General features: G+C 32.5%; 1 protein-coding gene across 1 annotated transcript in view; it reads right to left on the bottom strand.

The window, feature by feature from the left end:
• Positions 1-19,019, bottom strand: part of LOC107454300 (karyopherin beta 3) — a gene marked incomplete at its 5' end in the record, with an annotated part of 65,365 nt that overhangs the window by 1,166 nt on the left and 45,180 nt on the right. The window contains 5 exon segments of the mRNA XM_043053030.2: positions 9,427-9,568; positions 12,482-12,710; positions 16,090-16,237; positions 17,355-17,429; positions 18,620-18,742. Coding sequence (XP_042908964.1) covers positions 9,427-9,568; positions 12,482-12,710; positions 16,090-16,237; positions 17,355-17,429; positions 18,620-18,742 — 717 coding nt within the window.

The raw sequence follows: 19,019 nt of genomic DNA, 5'->3' as shown, positions 1-19,019 counted from the left end.
TTTTTTCCTCATAAGATTTTAGGATTTTTCTTTCTTTTTTGAAAGATGTTTACCCTAGCATCATTTTGGAAATAATTATTAGTGTATTACTTCATCGTGTTTTGTTCTTTTTAAGATTATTTCCAAAATTTTTCTTTTTTTAGTTGGGTTTAACAATAAAAAAACGGCTTTTTGTAGCGATTCAGAAAACCGGAAAAATCAGTTATCCGGAATAGTGATGGTACCGATCGTTCCGGATAATCGGTTCCCTACTGTATATATATATACATAGTTATATATATATATATACATACATACACACACACATATATATATATATATATGTATACATGGATATATTGTGAAAAGTGATTACTCTAATTTGAAATTCACACATCATAATACTGCATTAAAAATGTGGTTTTTCAAAATCATCAGGAATTTCGTAGCAATAACCATTGAAAAGTTTATTACATAACAAAATAGACTTGCAATGGAATGTGTGCAGATTGAACGAATTAAAAAGTAAAGACTCAAATTTGCAATTGAAAATTTTCAGAAGTTTTTAAGGGGAGAAAAAAAAAACCAGTGCGTTCAGAAGCTCCCGCGAGGTGCGGGTTTTTATCTCAATTTACACTAAAAATCATTGCTAGACAAACAGAAAAGTCTCCAAACAGTCTCATTTTCTTGTGAATAATTGCTTTTTTTTTAGCTTGCTCTTAAATTGCTTTTTTCTTTCCATAGCCACCTCATGCCGAAAGTAGTTCCATTTTAGTCGCCTGCGGCAACCCTGCGTTTCTGCGTTAAAAAAAAACGCTAACAATCAATTTTTCAACAAAAAATAAGTACCTTTAAAGTACTTAAAAAATATTTTTTAAGCTCTATATACATTAACAAAATACAAAATAATTTTCGAAGACTCTACATGAGTTGCACATGAGAGTGCAAGAATCTCACGAAGCCAACTCAGTAGCCACACAAGTATTTCATCAAACAAGTAACATGATTGACGGCAGGCCAAAATGGATTGAATTGAATGTAAGATTTAATGGCACAAGCATACCTGCCAACTTTTAATCCCTTCCATTATGATTTTTCCCAGTGGTATTAAAATGGAATAAAAATTTCATTTTAAAGAAAAAAAATACGTTGTATTTGAAAAAGCTTAAGCTGCTTACCATGATAGTAACGCATATTAATATATATGCTTAATTTTTTTAAGAATAGTGGTGATAAAAATCATCTAAAAATTTAATTTATGAAAGAAAAAATAGTATATATTTACTACCACTTTAAATATAAAAATAAAATTTTACGCCAAATGCGTAAAAGTTGGCAGGTATGCACAAGGTCCAGAGAGAACATGCTGCGCCAGACACACGGTTTTAAAAACATATTAAAAGGTAGAATATAGTACAATTACACAATCAATAAGTATAGTAAAAATGATGAGAATTCTGAAACAGTGTAAATGCAAGTATTTTTATACGCGGATAAAACTTAATAAAAATGGTTAGCATGATAAATCTCGTATATACTGTTTAAAATACCAATAGTGCGAAGAAAAGCGATGATGGTTTTCATCTAACAAGTCCTTTATGCATAAAATGGAGCTACCAAAAAAGGTGAGGCAAAGCTGGCTAAAACATGGACAAAGTATTAAAATGTGATGAATCGTGAGTAAAATGTTGCAATTGTTGCGTTCGGGAGGAGGTTCTCCAAATAGCAAATGAAGGTGAGTAAGTCAAGTATGTCCTACTCGCAAGCGGGTGAGTTTGACATCTGCCCTGCGCATGTGAAGTGCAGGTCAAGGCTCACAAGTAGGTTTAACAGAATGTAATTTGTTTTCGCCTTGTAGGTCCGAATAAGTTGCTGCCATAAACTGAACAAGTTTGCGAATGTGGTTTTTTAAATCAGAAAATGGGACAGAATGTTATCGGAGAAGAGGCAGATCGTTCAGCAGAATCAGCTTTGTCATTTCCTTTAATACCTACATGACTGGGAATCCAGCAAAATAAAATTTTAAAACCCTTCTCGTATAGAGAAGTCAATATATGTTGAATAAAAATTGGATGAGCTTCGTTTCTCATATGTTCTAACTGTCTTAAAACAATCAAACTAACCGAGTATATACAAAATTTTCTAGACGAATGCGAAGAAATGAGTCTTAAAGCTAAAAGGATAGCAAATGCTTCCGCTGTAAAAACAGAGCAAATTTCAGGAATGTTGTAGCTGTAAGTAATATCAGCCACAACAATCCCACAACCAACATGTCCAGGGAACTTAGATCCATCTGTAAAAGCTGCTATGTATTGTATATACCAGGGGTCCCCAACCCTATGCCCGCGGGCACCATGGCGCCCTTCGATCGGATTAGGTGCGCCCGTTGCTTGTGCCCAACGATAAAATACTTCAGTTTTCCATTTTCCCATAAAATGTTATGCAATATATTTTGCTTTTTCAATATGGATGATAAACACAACCAAAATAGAAATCGCCCTCCCCACAGATATAAGCACAAAGCAAAATATAGCTGACCACTCGCAAATTGCATATATGAACTCATACTTTGTATGTTTTGCAAGCAATTTGGTAATAATTTATTTTACAAGGATATTAATACTAATTATATTCATATGTTAAATTAATTTTTAAAATTAAATTTTTTGTGCATTATATGCAGTGTGTATTATTTCCTATGTCTACCAACTATAAATTTATCTTGAAAAAATAAATGGTGCCCGCCATTCGACCGATATTCTGGTATTTGCTCTTTGGTACAAAAAGGTTGGGGACCCCTGGTATATACTGATGATGATGGAAAGTGAACAGCGGTTGAAAAATGCTAGGTGAGACATTAGACTTACTGTATGACACAAATGAGCAATCAAGATAATATGATGAAATAGTTCATGGTTGGATGAGAAAATAATTTACAAATTGTGATGGTATATCACAAAAATCAAATGTCTGAAAGAGTGATCACATGCGAGAGTTAAAAGGTGGTATATATGAGAGTCGTGCATCATATAATCGTTGTAAACTTAGTGGAATAATCTCATATCGAAGAGGGTTTGATGAAGATGACATGACGCAAAAGTAAATTGCGAAAGAGAGCTTCACGCGTCTGAAATCAAGAGAGGGTTGATGACACACAGCATACAAACTCTCAACAGGAGAAGTGCGAAATGCTCCACTACATATGCGTAACGCCGTATGATGCACCGTATCTAGACGTTTTAAGTTAGATGCAGAAGCCGTTCCATAGACTGCACAAGCGTAATCTAGGCATGAAAGTATTAATGCTTGATACAAACTGAGTAAAACTACACGATCCGCACTCCATAAGGTATTTGAAAGTACTCGCAACATATTTAAGGTTTTCTCAAGTGTAGAATATGAGGTAAGAAGGTGAGTTTTTCATCAAAAATTACACCTAAAAATTTTGTTTCTGACACAACTGATATGACATTATTAATGGAGATTACAGGATGAAGATTAATGTTACGCAACCGACAAAAGTGTATACAAGAACATTTATTGGGTGAGAGAGTATGCCCGTTTCGATCACACCATTCTAAAATCTTATTAACAGTAAGCTGCAGTTGACGTTCGATAACGCGCATATCTGATCCTGCGCATGACACATTTAAATTATCAACATAAAGTGAACCAAACACGGAAGGAGGTAAAACTTGCAAGATGAGAGAAACATGAACAATGAAAAGTATGACGCTTAAAACACTGCTTTGAGGAACCTCTTCAGCCTGAATAAAAAGGTCGGAAAATGTAGTACCTAATTTTACCCTAAAATACCGTTTCAACAGGAAGTTCTTCAGGAAGATGGGTAGATTACCACGAAGTCCCATATCGTAGAGCGTCTTAAGGACTCTGTATCGCCATGTCCGATCGTAAGCCTTCTCAATATCAAAGAAGATAGAGACAAAATGGTTACGTCGGACAAAAGCGTTACAAATTCGAGACTCAAGAGCTATAATATTGTCAATCGCGGACCTACCCTTCCGAAAACCGCTCTGGAAATTAGGAATATGATGGTTCTTCTACAAATAATACACAAGGCGAGCGTTGACCATGCGCTCAAGTGTTTTACCGAGACAGCTGGTTAACGCTATAGTGCGATAATTAACTGGGTCTTTTGAATCTTTGTTTGGTTTTAAAATAGGTATTATAATAGCCTCTCGCCAATTTGAAAGGTACGCGTATTCCTTCCAAATTCCATTAAAAAGGATAAGTATATTAGATAAAGAAGCAGCATCCAGATGGAGGAGCATGTGGTACGTAATTCCATCTAATCCAGGGCTCGTGTTTGCAGCTGCTGATAATGATCGCTGTAATTCTGCAAAAGTAAAATCATGATTATACGAAAATGAAAATGGATATCGTGGCGTTCAGCATTACGTTTATGATTTTGGAAAGCTAAATTATAGCTATCAGGACTTGAAACAGCAGCAAATGTCTCTCCAAGTATGTTGCAAATATCGGCTGGATTTGAGAAGGTGGTACCGTTCTTTACAAATATAGGGTAATGAACATCGCGATATATGCCATTTGCTCTCTTTACTCTCGACCAGACTTGTCTGGGAGATGTCGTAGATGTTACTGATGACACATATCGCTTCCAAGACTCCCTCTGACTATTGCGGCGGATCTTGCGAGCAAACGCTTTGGCTCGTTTGAAAGCCAAAAGGTTTGTCGTTGAGGGGTAGCGACGGAAAACATTCCAAAGCCGTTTCTGCTCCTTGTAAGCAGTGCAACACTCTGGACTCCACCAAGGCTTACGATGACGAGGAAGAGAACTCGAAGTCTTTGGAATACTGTCTTCAGCAGCTTGCATAATCACAGATGTTACTGCCTCAACGGCAGTATTTAAGTTGTCCTGTGTTNTGTATATGTGTGTTTTTTTGTAAAAGTTGAAGGCATGAGAGGGGGCCGCATGTTAGACAAATAATAGAAGTTAAAAGGTATGAGGTTCGATTTTCCGTCGTCGATCTCATGCATTCAACTTGCGTCGGTGACGTCATGGTCTGCGGGGATCGGCCAGTTTATTTTCATTTGCTGTTGGTCGTTCTTGCGTGGATCATGACGTCACCTGTTATCTGTATTTAAGCTTCTGTTGAAGCAGATCATTTTGTATTCTTTCTTTTCGTCACTCTGTTTGTGACATTCTTTATTACTAATGTTTTTAAATAAACTCATTTATTCAGAAACTTCGTTTCTCTTTTATTGTTGACATGACAAATATGATATTCTGCGAGAATCTCGGCTGTCACGAAATGCTCCACTACATATGCGTAATGCCGTATGATGCACCGTATCTAGACGTTTTAAGTTAGATGCAGAAGCCGTTCCATAGACTGCACAAGCGTAATCTAGGCATGAAAGTATTAATGCTTGATACAAACGGAGTAAAACTACATGATCCGCACTCCATAAGGTGTTTGAAAGTACTCGCAACATATTTAAGGTTTTCTCACATCGTTTTCTCAAGTGTAGAATATGAGGTAAGAAAGTGAGTTTTTCATCAAAAATTACACCTAAAAATTTTGTTTCTGACACAACTGGTATGACAATATTATTAATGGAGATTACAGGATGAAGATGAATGTTATGCAACCGACAAAAGTGTATACAAGAACATTTATTGGGTGAGAGAGTATGCCTGTTTCGATCACACCATTCTAAAAATCCTATTAATAGCAAGCTGCAGTTGACGTTCGATAACGCGCATATCTGATCCTGCGCATGACACATTTAAGTTATCAACATAAAGTGAACCAAATACGGTAGGTGGTAAAACTTGTAAGATGAGCGAAACACGAACAATGAAAAGTATGACGCTTAAAACACTGCTTTGAGGAACCTCTTCAGCCTGAATAAAAAGGTCGGAAAATGTAGTACCTAATTTCACCCTAAAATACCGTTTCAACAGGAAGTTCTTCAGGAAGATGGGTAGATTACCACGAACTCCCATATCGTAAAGCGTCGTAAGGACTCTGTATCGCCATGTCCGATCGTAAGCCTTCTCAATATCAAAGAAAATAGAGACAAAATGGTTACGTCGGACAAAAGCGTTACGAATTCGAGACTCAAGAGCTATAATATAGTCACTCGCGGACCTACCCTTCCGAAAACCGCTCTGGAAATCAGGAATATGATGGTTCTTTTCCAAATAATACACAAGGCGGGCGTTGACCATGCGCTCAAGTGTTTCACTGAGACAGCTGGTTAACGCTATAGGGCGATAATTAACTGGGTCTTTCGAATCTTCGTTTGGTTTTAAAATAGGTATTATAATAGCCTCTCGCCAATTTGAAGGGTACGTGTATTCCTTCCAAATTCTATTAAAAAGGATAAGTATATTAGATAAAGAAGCAGCATCCAGATGGCGGAGCATGTGGTACGTAACTCCATCTAATCCAGGGCTCGTGTTTGCAGCTGCTGAAAATGATCGCTGTAATTCTGCAAAAGTAAAATCGTGATTATACGGAAATGAAAATGGATATCGCGGCGTTCAGCATTACGTTTATGATTTTGGAAAGCTAAATTATAGCTATCAGGACTTGAAACAGCAGCAAATGTTTCTCCAAGTACGTTGCAAATATCGGCTGGATTTGAGAAGGTGGTACCGTTCTTTACAAATATAGGGTAGTGAACATTGCGATATATGCCATTTGCTCTCTTTACTCTCGACCAGACTTGTCTGGGAGATGTCATAGAAGTTACTGATGACACATATCGCTTCCAAGACTCCCTCCAACTATTGCGGCCGATCTTGTGAGCAAACGCTTTGGCTCGTTTTAAAGCCAAAAGGTTTGTCATTGAGGGGTAGCGACGGAAAACATTCCAAAACCGTTTCTGCTCCTTGTAAGCAGTGGAACACTCAGGATTCCACCAAGGCTTACGATGACGTGGAAGAGAACTCGAAGTCTTTGGAATACTGTCTTCAGCAGCTTGCATAATCACAGATGTTACTGCCTCAACGGCACTAGTTAAGTTGTCCTGTGTTACTATGGTATCGGTGATTTGAGCTAATTGAGTGTATTTAGGCCAGTTAGAGCGATGATATATGAATGTTGATGGTTTTGAGTTTATGGGAATGTTAACGGAATATGAAACTATAAGTGGAAAGTGATCGCTGTTAGGAAGATCATCGCTAACAGAAAAGTTTATGAAAGGCAGGAGTACAGGTGAACAGAATTCTAAATCGATAAAGTGAAAGGTTCGCGTAGGTGAATGAAAATATGTTTCTTCACCTTGGTTAAGTAAGCAGAGGTTATGATCCTGAATTAGTTTTTCAATTTTCCGCCCTTGATCATTGGAATCTACCCCACAATTCACCATGTCCATTAAAATCACCAAGTATTAGAAAATGTGAAGGTAACTGATTAATCAACGAATTTAAATCTGTTTGAGAAATTGAAGCATGCGGAGGCAAATAAATAGTGCAGACTGTGAGCAAAATATTTGTGTGAACTTGAACAGCCATGGCCTGTAATGAAGTTGACAAATGGTAAGTAGTACCATTTGTCAACCAAGTAGATGGTAAGTAGTTAGAAGTTAGGATGGCAACACCACCATTAGGCCTGCTGCCACCACCATGATCTTGTCGAAAACAAGAAAAATTGCGCAAGCAAAAAGTATCCGATGTAATTAAATGTGTTTCTTGAATTGCAATACATATGGGTTGATATTTAAAACTGGTGTCTTGAACATCAGAAAGTTTATTTTTTATTCCACAACAATTCCATTAAATAAAATAAATAGACACTATGAAAATAATGAAGATGATTTCATATGAACGTCAGATGTAGGGGGACAGTCAACAAGGCATTCTTCATCGGAAGAAGGACGCAATGAAAGTTCAAAATCATCATTTGTATTTTGTAAAACATCAGAAGTAGGTTTATTTATATATTGGAGATATTTCGGATCTTTTTTTTTACGTGACTGACCTGGCTGTAATTTTGTAATTGGTATTTGATCGTTGTTTTGGAAAAGGGTGACAGTTTTCAGTTTTAGAAGTTTTTGAGGGAGGTGGTGATGTAGTCCTATGGGATGTCGATGGGTTCATAAAATTAAATTTCGGTTTTCCAGATGTTTGCTTGTTTTGTTGAAATAATGTTACCTTTGGAGAATCTGTTTGCGTACTGACAGAGCAATATGAAGTTTTTATAGCCGCAGAATAAGACACGCTTGGAAGGGGTGTTCGGGCGGTGATTATTCGGCGGGCTTCAGTAAATGTAATGTTTTGTAGGACTTTAATTGATTGAATTTCCTTCTCTTGAGACCATTTTGGACAACTTCTAGCATAAGCTGCGTGATCATCCTTGCAGTTGATGCAAAGAGGTGGCAGCTCGCAGGAAGTGTCCTCATAGTCTGCACTAAAGCAACGGGCACACACCGGTCGACCATGGCAAGATGTTTTTGAGTGCCCAAACCTTTGGCAGTGACAGCAACACAAAGGATTTGGGACCGAATCGGTCCCAAATCCTTTGGGAGGTTGAACAGGGCAGTTCATCCAAGCCATTTTGACTCCAGATGGCAGTTTAGGTGAGGCAAAAGTCAGGATGAGATGTTTTGCCCTCCCTACGAATCTTAATTCTTTGGATATCAGTAACTTGAGATTTGAATTTTCTAAAATCATTTCTTCTGTATCGTTAAGGAATTCCATTTCAGATATGACACTGCGCGAGGTTTTCAACGATTTATGAGGCATTACAATTACGTTAAATGAACACAGTTTCACACGTTGATAATAAATATAGTGGCTTGTTTTGAAGAGGAAACTTCAACTAAAAGATCACCTGAACGTAGCTTTTTAACTGAGGCAACTTCTCCCAGGATGGAAAGAAGTGCCTTGTGAATCAGAAATGGCGAAACGTTAGTAAATGAAGTATTTGGCATATTTGGGTTGGTTAGAGAAATCAGAAAATAACGAGCGTAATAACATGGTGCAACGGATGTTCCGCTGCTTTTGCATTGGTGTGCGGAACTCAACACCGTACTATCTTCAGCCATAGAAAATAAAAACAGTTCTACTACCAGCCGCATCACCCACAATGGAGTCCTACAAAGGGGATGCAAGTTACAAAAATTTGTCACTTAACACCAATGCTAACCAATAGCTATACATTTCGTAAATAGCTATATGTAAAATTTTATTTCAATAGGGATTTTTTAGGCAACATACTGAATTTTAAGAAATTTTTTAAAATGTATAAAAACTAGAAAGAATTTTTATTGAACCACTGGAGAAGGAGAAACTAGCAAAATCCAGTAGAGTTGGCAACTATGGATTGTAATAAAGTTACACGAAGGAAGGATAAAAAAAAAACATTTTTGCAAAAATACTCAAGCATAAAAATTTAGGTCAAGAGTTTTAACAATTTTGATTAGACATTGATAAAATAAATAACAAAAACTAACTTTAATATCTTTAACTAGAGTAACAACTCTCTTCCCAACTTCAGATGTAGGTTCGATGGCTTCCCGGAAAAAAGCTTCAGCAACTATGTGGACAATTCTAGGCAAGTTACGGTTCTCTGGCCCCAGGAGAGGTGCATTATTCCTAAAAATGCAGATTAACATTTACAAATCATCACAATAGAATAAGAATTGGATAATATTTTGCATTCGAAAAGGTATTTATGTCCGTTTCAACAAATAGTATCACAGCATGGGTAGAGTAAGAGAAAATGTATCATTCTATAGTGACTTTCCCCGTGGTAGAATCGCAGCGACACGACAACATTATCACAGAATATTACAGAGTTCTTGCAGAAAAAAATTTCTTCTGAAAGGTAAAAAAAAATTATACCACTTTTCGTTTCTACATAAATTTACACGATATACTCGAATCATGCATTTAGATAATCGCTTTTTGACATTTTAAATTTACGCCGATAGTATCCTCAATCGATGTCATGTTTCGATTGTATCTTCGGCAGTTATAGATTTTTAAGTGGATTTTAAACATCCCAATACATTTCAAACGATATAGAAAATTCGAATCGTGCATTTCAGTATTTACTTTTTAAGGCAAAAATTCTATTGAATTTTTGGCAGTTATTGCTATAGATTTTTTCATAGTTTTTTAATCAGTTTTTTTTTTAAATACGATATTACTTATTATAGCAACCTAATCTCAGAACAAAGCAGACATTTGAGGATTGCTCACCAGCTAGATAACAATTTTTTTTGTGCGCAAAACGAAGAGTACTAAGAAATAAAAGTTAACACATTTTTGTTACTACGTTTTATTTTTCAGTCATTTTTGTCTATCATTTCATTGGTCTTTATTTAAATAATGCCAGGTTGCACAGCCAAATCTTTCAACAAAAAACAAGCACATTTTATGTACTTTTTAAGCATTAAAAAATATTTCTAAGCACTATATACATTAACAAAATTCAAAATATTTTACAGGATCATGACAAAATAACTAGTTTCTGACAAAGAACATTTTTCTTGCTTATATTGTAGTGATCGATACATTGTAAAATGATTGAGAGATTTTTCAGTTCGATATCAGAAGGAAGAAAATGAACCCTGAAATCGTGAATATCTTGCAAAATGCAGCAGAGTTGCACATGAAAGTGCAATAATCTCACAGAACTCCGCTCAGTAGGCGCACATGCGGACTCGTAAGTATTTCATCCAACATGTAAAGTGATTGGCGTTTTTACACGCTATGAACCAACAGTACGACGAAATAGATTGTGTTTGAATAAATTGTGAATAGCGTTGAACGGGGCGAAAATCAACATAGTAAAAGAAACAAAATCTCAATCTCGAAAAAGGTAAATTAAGCACTTTTTAAAAATGCCCCATGAAAAAAGCACCTTTAAGGGCTTTTAAAAACGAAAAGAAGCACCTTTAAACACTTTTTAAAAATGCTAGGCACTATGATAGCGTAATAAAAGGGAGAGTTTAGAGCTTTTAGTTAAAATTGTTTGCAGAACGGTTATAGTGAAGTCCCAGCAACAGTGAACCAAAATTTCAGTCCCTAGAACAGGGGTAGGCAATGCGCCTTCGCTGGGCTAATGTAAATGTATGATAGCCAGAGCAATTTACTTACTCTTGTCAAACGGCGATATACAGCAAGTAGTTGGTTGAGTTTAGGATTGAGCATAGATTAGCAGTTTGCTAACCTTGAGTGTATCTAATAACACGCACATATTTTTTGTTAGAGTGTGATCATATTTCGAATAGACCACGCGTAGACCGTGCATTTAAAACTACCAAGTAATCCGAAATAATTCTTTTCTTTCAAAACCCTTTGTTGAAAGCGATGAACTGGATCCTAAATTAAACAGTGATCTAGTTTCGCCACTGATGTAGTTTCTGACGCATCAGCTAGGTTAACTGTGACTGTATTGTAACTTTAGTTTCAGTTTGCTTTTATGTTTGAGCTTCTATTTGTTTATCTTTGGTATAATGCTTCTTTGCTATGCTTTAAATAATAAACGTTTTTAAGTCTAATAATGTTCTGTTTCTTTCTAAAATAGAGTTGTTATAGTTCTAGTTTTTTCTGTTTTAACACCCTTCATGGATAAATGTAAAAGAAAAAGAACATATTATTTTAACGATGAATGGGAACATCTATATTGTTTCGTTGATTACAAAGGGAAGTGTATTTGTTTGTTGTGTAATAATAGTGTTGCGATTCCCAAGAAAAGTAATATTGAACGACATTTTAAGACTGTTCATACCAATTTTGATAGTGACTATCCAATGAACTCTGAAATTAGAAAGAAAAAAAAATATTTCTTTAAAATCTTCAATAACTAACCAGCAGAGTTAAACCACTGCAACAACACTTCTTTCAAATTTAGGTTTTTAACATTGTTATAAAATTTGCTCCTTTACAGTAAATAATAAAAGCAATAACAATAAAAATAATAATAAAATTCGATTTAAAACAAACTCGTTATCGCAGAAAAGATAGTTTTTCAGAATGTTTTAAAATAGCTACAATAATTTCTGACATTTAACAGTGTGAGATTAACAAATACTTTTATCTACATATTTATTTTTTTAAAAAGTATAACAAAAATATTAAGAGATTTAAAATGAGACAATTTTTTTTTTTATAATTCTTTTTCAATTATTATTACAAAGTTCAGAGCCAGATTTCTCAAAAAAAAAAAAAAAAAAAAAAAATTTTTAATAAGCANAAAAAAAAAAAAAAAAAAAAAAAAAAAAAAAAAAAAAAAAAAAAAAAAAAAAAAAAAACTCATAATTAGGATTTGTGCAGTAATAAAATTATTTTTTATATCGTTTAAAGTTTTTAACTTAGAAACGAAAAATCAATAAAATTTCAAAACAATTTTCAAAACCTTTACATAATCATGATAAAATAACTAGTTTCTGATAAATATTGCAGTAGCATTTTTTAGGATCTGTTGATTAGACCCCACAGACTGCCTGTAACATAAACCTTTAAAGCAGAATAGAGGAAGAAAACAGAAAGAAGTCTTACGATTCTAGGAGAGTGCAGAGTACGTTGAAAACATATTTTGCTTCTTCCTCATCTTCCCATATGGGCAGCCACGTTATCCATACGGGTATTATCTCATCTGCATTGACGGATGGATTATTTGACATAAATATTTTGGTTATGCTTGAGATGGCGTTTTCTGTCGCTCTTTCATTCTCTTCAGATCGAGACTCGGGAGCATTAATCATCTGGATTAAAAGGGGCAGGCACTCTACAAAAACAATCAATGATGTCGCATAAGTTAGTTTTTATACATAAAATGAAATACTAAAAAAAGTAAAACACATGTAAGATCAGGTAGATTTCTAAATAATAATAAAAAAAGAAAGTAAAACAGGCATAGAATGTAGTTCATTCACGTTGAACTAAAGCTGCACAATGACAGGGCTGCCAGTGCCGGATTAAGCGCTCGTGGGGCCCTAGGCCATTCAAATTTTTGGGGTCCTTAGATTAAATTTTTTTTTCTCGTATATTTTTTATTTATTCAAATATTAAAGTATTTATATATCTTTTCATTTAAGAAAGTACATTTAAAATTAAAATAAATTAAATTTTACTTTATTTTGTTAAATTAGAACTAAAAAATGATCATAACCTTTAGAAAAAATTTGAAATTCATTAACGCTTTACAAAATCAATGTTACTATAAAATTGGTATACAAAATCTTTTTTCTGCTCTTGCGATCAATAAACTCATCTATAATGTTATCAACTTCACGGAGAACATCTGATTCAATAAACATCAAACTTAGCATGTCTAATCGTAGCACGTCTCTGCTCAGTCTTGATTCGTTTCATTTTTGAAAATGAGCGCTCTGTAGAACAATTTGTTAGCATAAGAGTTAGAAAAATGCGAAGAGCAGTCAAAATGACAAATTTGAACTTAAGAAGCATTGATAAATCTTATAATACATAAACTATAATACTCATAAATAACTAAATTAAGTAATAAATAAAAATGATTAACATAATGTAAAAAAATCCTCGTATTTTTTTAATATATATTTGAAATTGATTATTATTTCTTTTTTTTAAATCATTGTTTTTCTTATTTTTTTAAGATTTATTTTCAAAAAATCTGTTTTAAGGAGGCCCTATGGCCTAGTCTGGCCTAATGGGTATCACTTAATAAAATTCCCAGACAGATTTTATCAAACTTCCCTGATTTTTGTAATTTGTGGCAAAAGCTTAAAATAAATAACAAAACACTTACACCTGCCATTAGAGTAGAAAATAAGCTATTTTTAGTTCTGACTTTTTTTTTTTTTTTTTATAGATTGATTTAGAAATAAAAATTCCTGACATTAATATGACTCCCTGTCTTTTCCCTGCTCTTTGGTCCCTCTGTTTCAACAAGAGAATTGATATATCACCAACAGATCAACTAATCATAAATAGCATTTGAAAAAATTAATACTTTTGGAACAGTGTTTTAATTAAATAAGATAATGTCATTAATATTCTGCTTTAAATAAGATAATTCTGCCATCTTATTAATGGAAATCATTAGCACTTAACATATCATGAATGGTCAAATGACTGTTTGAGAACTTTTGCATCGAAAATGTGATTATTATCTTATCGTTTTTGCACATTTGACTTCGTGACTTTTTCTAACAATTATATACAGTCAATATTCTATTATTATTTTTTTTATGTTGTTTGTTGTGAATAATACTTGTTGTATACCTATTTCTTCCACAACTGGTCATTTGGCCAAGAGAACAATTTATTGCTTTATAAGGTTATCGGATCTTAAATGAAGATGTAATGCACGTTCAACCTATTGCATTCGATCAGTTGCACATTTCTGCAAAGACTGTTGCGTCGTTAGTTCATTCAGAATAACTGTGAATTCAAATTTCAAGAAAGTACCTAAAATTTTAGATTGGCATTTTTGTGTCATAAAAAGTGGAAAAAAAAAAACTAAATGTTCTGGTACGTAGCTTAAATTTTATTTTGACAGCTTTATTTCATTTCTAATTAACTGTTAGTTTTTACTCAGAAAAATATCGAAACAATCAAGACATCACAAGTTCTAAGAAGAAATCATTTTAATTATAAGAATTACAGAAATAATAATCATTAGAAGGTATGTCTGCGGAAAATGTACAATGCCCTAAATATGTAAAAAATGCATTAAGCAATGAATTAAATTTTCTTTTTCTTTGTGCTTGACATACATAAAAATTGGCAATATGCAATTTTGTTTAATTATAAAGTTTATTTCCTTCCTAACAACCATATTTCATACATTCAATCAAGAAACATAAAGTACGGTCATTAAATCAAAAGCTATTCAAGGTGGTCCTTGTTTTTGATGCACTGTACATATAAGTTAGGTAAATACCTACAAAAAGCATCATTATACAATACATTTTACTGCTGTAAAATATATCCATAAATATGGTATACTGTAATCAAATATTTAGATTACTTGTAATCAAAATTATGAATGCTTGTAATCATGATTACAAGTAACCAATTACTGTAATTGACAAACACCATTCTACATTAAAGATAGTAAAACAGAAATGTACATTAGTCACCTGGTTGAAAAGAGGTAGTGCATTTGTTAAAAATGATTCACATTGATGATTTATTCACAAAAAAGTTCATTTTTTATAAATAATGCTTGAAAAAAACTATGCAACAAAAATATTTGAAATTGTATGTTAAGTTACAAAATTAAACCTGCACACAAATTTACAATACTGATATGTTCTAGATATATTGTTCAATTATCAAAATCAAAAAAATATTAATTTTATATATTTTTTGAGACAAAACTGTCAAGCACTAAAATCTTTCTGCAAGATACTTTTAATAACAAACAAACATATATGTTACTAATTTAATTTAATAAACAACTAACAAGAGTGCTGTGTTTACAAAAAAAAAATTTTTTTTTGTTGTTTAATTGAACATGTAATAATTTTTTATTCTAATATTACAGGTGATATTTTCGCATTTTGTTGAGGGGGGAAAGGTTGTACACAAATTATTTCCTTTGTATTTTGTAAATAATCATAACAATAAAAAATCATTAAATCCCTTTTCGGTAAAAAAAAAAAAGATCGATGACAAAATTACGCGAATTGGACTCGGCAAAAAAAAGGGCTACTCAAATGCATAATAAATAATTGTAATATTGCATAAAAAATATCAGATTTAAGAGCTAGTGAGAAATTAATAGCAATAACTGCCAACAATTCGATGGAATCATTGCCTTAAAAAGTAAAAACTCAAATACACGATTCGAATTTTCCATACTGTTTGAAATATATCGAGAAATTTAAAAACCACGTGTTAATCAATTTCAATAACTGCCAAAAATACAATCTAAGAAATTTCATCAGTTTACGATACTATCGTCGTAAATTAAGTACTTCAAAAGATGATTATCTAAATTCATGATTCAAATATTACACATAAACTTCTGAAGAAAAACAAAAATTCTTTACTTTTCAAAAGAAAAATCTCTCTGCAACGTTCTGCGACAATGACACCGTGTCGCTGAAATTCTGCCACGGAGGACAATATTAAAGAAAATAAATAATAATAATTAATGCAAAATAATGTAATCATACCTTTAGCACAGTAGTCTGTAAAAGTTGGACCACCGTGTTGAGCTAACACACCAACAGTAAAAGCCGCAGTTTGTCTCAAATCAGGACTTTCGTCTGCTACAGATGCTAAGATGGATGGAAGGAAATACTGTTGGTATTTTTCACATGCCTTAAGAAGAGGGGAAAAAAGGAAATAACTTATTAAAAATTTATATCACAATTTGCCAAAATAATTAAGTAACTGTCATTTCTGAAATAAAAACAAGAGACAATTTTAAGCAGGAAATTTTATTGAGTGTTAAAAAGAGTAAAATAACTCCAATAATAATTTAAAAATTAAATAAGGATATTTTTGTAGTAAATTAAACAAAGGTTTGCCAAAGCTTTTTTTAGAGGTAACTATTTTATGAAAATTTAGACATAATTTATAAAAATTAAAAATTATGTAAAAAAATAAACTCAAAAATATGGTAAAGTAAGAAAATATTTTCAAAAACTGACACTACAGATGAAAATTATTTATAGACTGGTAAATTTGTATAAATTTTACTGCATATATTCAAAATAATTTGCTATTGTAAATCTTGGGCTTAAAATTGCATCCATTTTTAAAAATCCATAAAAATCATTGTTCACAGTTTAAACTTGAATTTAATAAAAACATGCATTTAACACTACTAGCACTAAAAGTTATTTCCATTATGAGAACATTTTCGACTAGGTCATACAAAAAAAAAAAGTTTCACAGAGAAAATAATGTTTCTTAAAATATAAAAGTATGTTGGAATAAATTTATAATAGTGTTTAAGACAATGTTCCAATGTTTGAATTTTGACTTCCTGTAAAGTTTATAGAGAGCTCGTTTCATTTGAAAAAATTCAGTGAGAAAAATAGCTCGCTTTGATTTAGCTTAGGTGACCAGTCAGGCTTACCATACCACATTGCACTATCTGACCAAACACACACACACTTGCTACCTTTTCGTAAAAGACAGCTGGTCAAAAAGCTTTTTTTCTATAGATTGGAACGAGAACGAGTTCTGAATGAGAACTTGCTTTTTCAAAAGTATTTTGAGAAACTACTGTTTTTCCTAAAGTTGAATTTGTGAAGTTACCACAAAACAGTAGAGAATCTAACCTGTATATTAAAATAAAACTGCATCAAATAGTTAACGCAGTTTTCAAAATAGGTACATCTTAAAAACTAAATTTTTATAGATGTGGATGTACAAAAAATATTGCAAGGAAGTTCATGTGTGGAGGTAAGAACAACCGATGACTACTTACTGGTCCACAATATTCGATGATATCAGCAAATACACACAAAGACCATTGGCGATCCTGCCAGTTTCTCTGAGGATCCTACAATAAAGACAAATAGCACATCAAAAATCTAGAGAGGTTTTCTATTCTCATTTAAGAATAATGAAAAATTAAAGAATAATTAAATAAATAATAAAAAAATGGTTTTCTTTTCTGCAGAAGTTCTTCTCCCCCGCCAGAAGATGTTTCTCTCGCAAATTGGTGGGGGAGATAAATACTTGTGATTTTTTTATTCTTAATTGAGAATAATGAAATAAAAAATCTTGGTTTTCTTTTTTGCATGCATATTTATTATTATTCAAAGTATCTTGCAGAAAGATAGGTTGGTAGAGAGTCGATAAAATCCTGTCCCGGGGGTCAAAAAAATTTTTTAAAACAAGTTTTCACATTTATTGGTGACTTTTTGTTGGCCTGTTAATAAAAATGCACCAAAACGTAGCATGCACCGGCAGCTTTTTTTCCTATTGTTCAAAGATCCTCATATNAGTTTGAATAATCAAAAGATTTGTATTTCTGATGTAATATATATATATACATATACATATATATATATATACATATATATATATTCATAAAATTATCAAATTTCAAAACCATTTTCTAAGATTTTACATGATCATGACATACTTAAAAACTTTTGGAAAAGAATTTTGTTCTTGGTTTTATTAAACACCACAAAAACATTTAAAGCATAATTTTAAATTTATTGAATATATAATTACTCATTCTATTCCTTAGATTAATAATTACTTTATCAATAATTTAAAATTATAGTTAGCTATACCTTATTTAAAAATGCATACCTAAAAAACATTTAAAACATTAAAATAATTATTTACGAATTATTCATATAAACTCATTTTTGAACATAAAATGTTTACTGATGAAGTATTTTTATATTTTAAGGAGTTTAATTTTAAGTAAAAGTTTGTTTGAAAGAAAGCTAACATAAAATTATTAATTAAGATTGGACCATTCAATAAACAAACAATTATGTAAAAAAAGTACTAATAGGCAAGTTATAAAGATTAAGTTGGTTACCAATTCTGATCCCTACTTCGTGAGTTTCTTAAAAAAAAAAAAGTAATCTTATTCTTTTTTTCCCCTTCTGATTACAATCAGGGTGTTCCATGAATATCAAACATTAGTATATATTTTTAGAATCCGGAATTCCGAGAACTAAATATACACAATAAGAGAAAACAAAAAAAAGTATTTAGGACTCTTACCAAAAGCTTAATAAAATGTGGTAACAGCATCTCAAAGCAAACGAAAAATTCTTGTTTGTAGGTAGAAAATAAGGTACAGCAAATTTCTGAAATTTTACTTAGAATATAAACATCTTCATCATCCTAGAATAGAATAAAATAAAAAAAAGCATGCAATCAGATGTAAAACCATGAAATCAACTGATTATGTAACATTATCTGTTATGCCATTATTTTGAAACATAATATAACACATTGTGAAAATCAACATTTCCCTTTTCAAAAACAGACATTTACAAAAAGGGAAAATTTTAAACACTTTTTTAAAATAAGCAATTGAAAAAGCACTTTTAAAAAATGAAAATAAGCATCTTTAAGCACTTTTTAAAAACTCTATGCACTATGATCTAGACTAGTGGTC

This window comes from Parasteatoda tepidariorum, chromosome 10, assembly GCF_043381705.1.
Source record: "Parasteatoda tepidariorum isolate YZ-2023 chromosome 10, CAS_Ptep_4.0, whole genome shotgun sequence".
Taxonomy (NCBI): Eukaryota; Metazoa; Arthropoda; class Arachnida; order Araneae; family Theridiidae; genus Parasteatoda; species Parasteatoda tepidariorum.
This window is presented reverse-complemented; position numbering and strand designations above follow the sequence as displayed.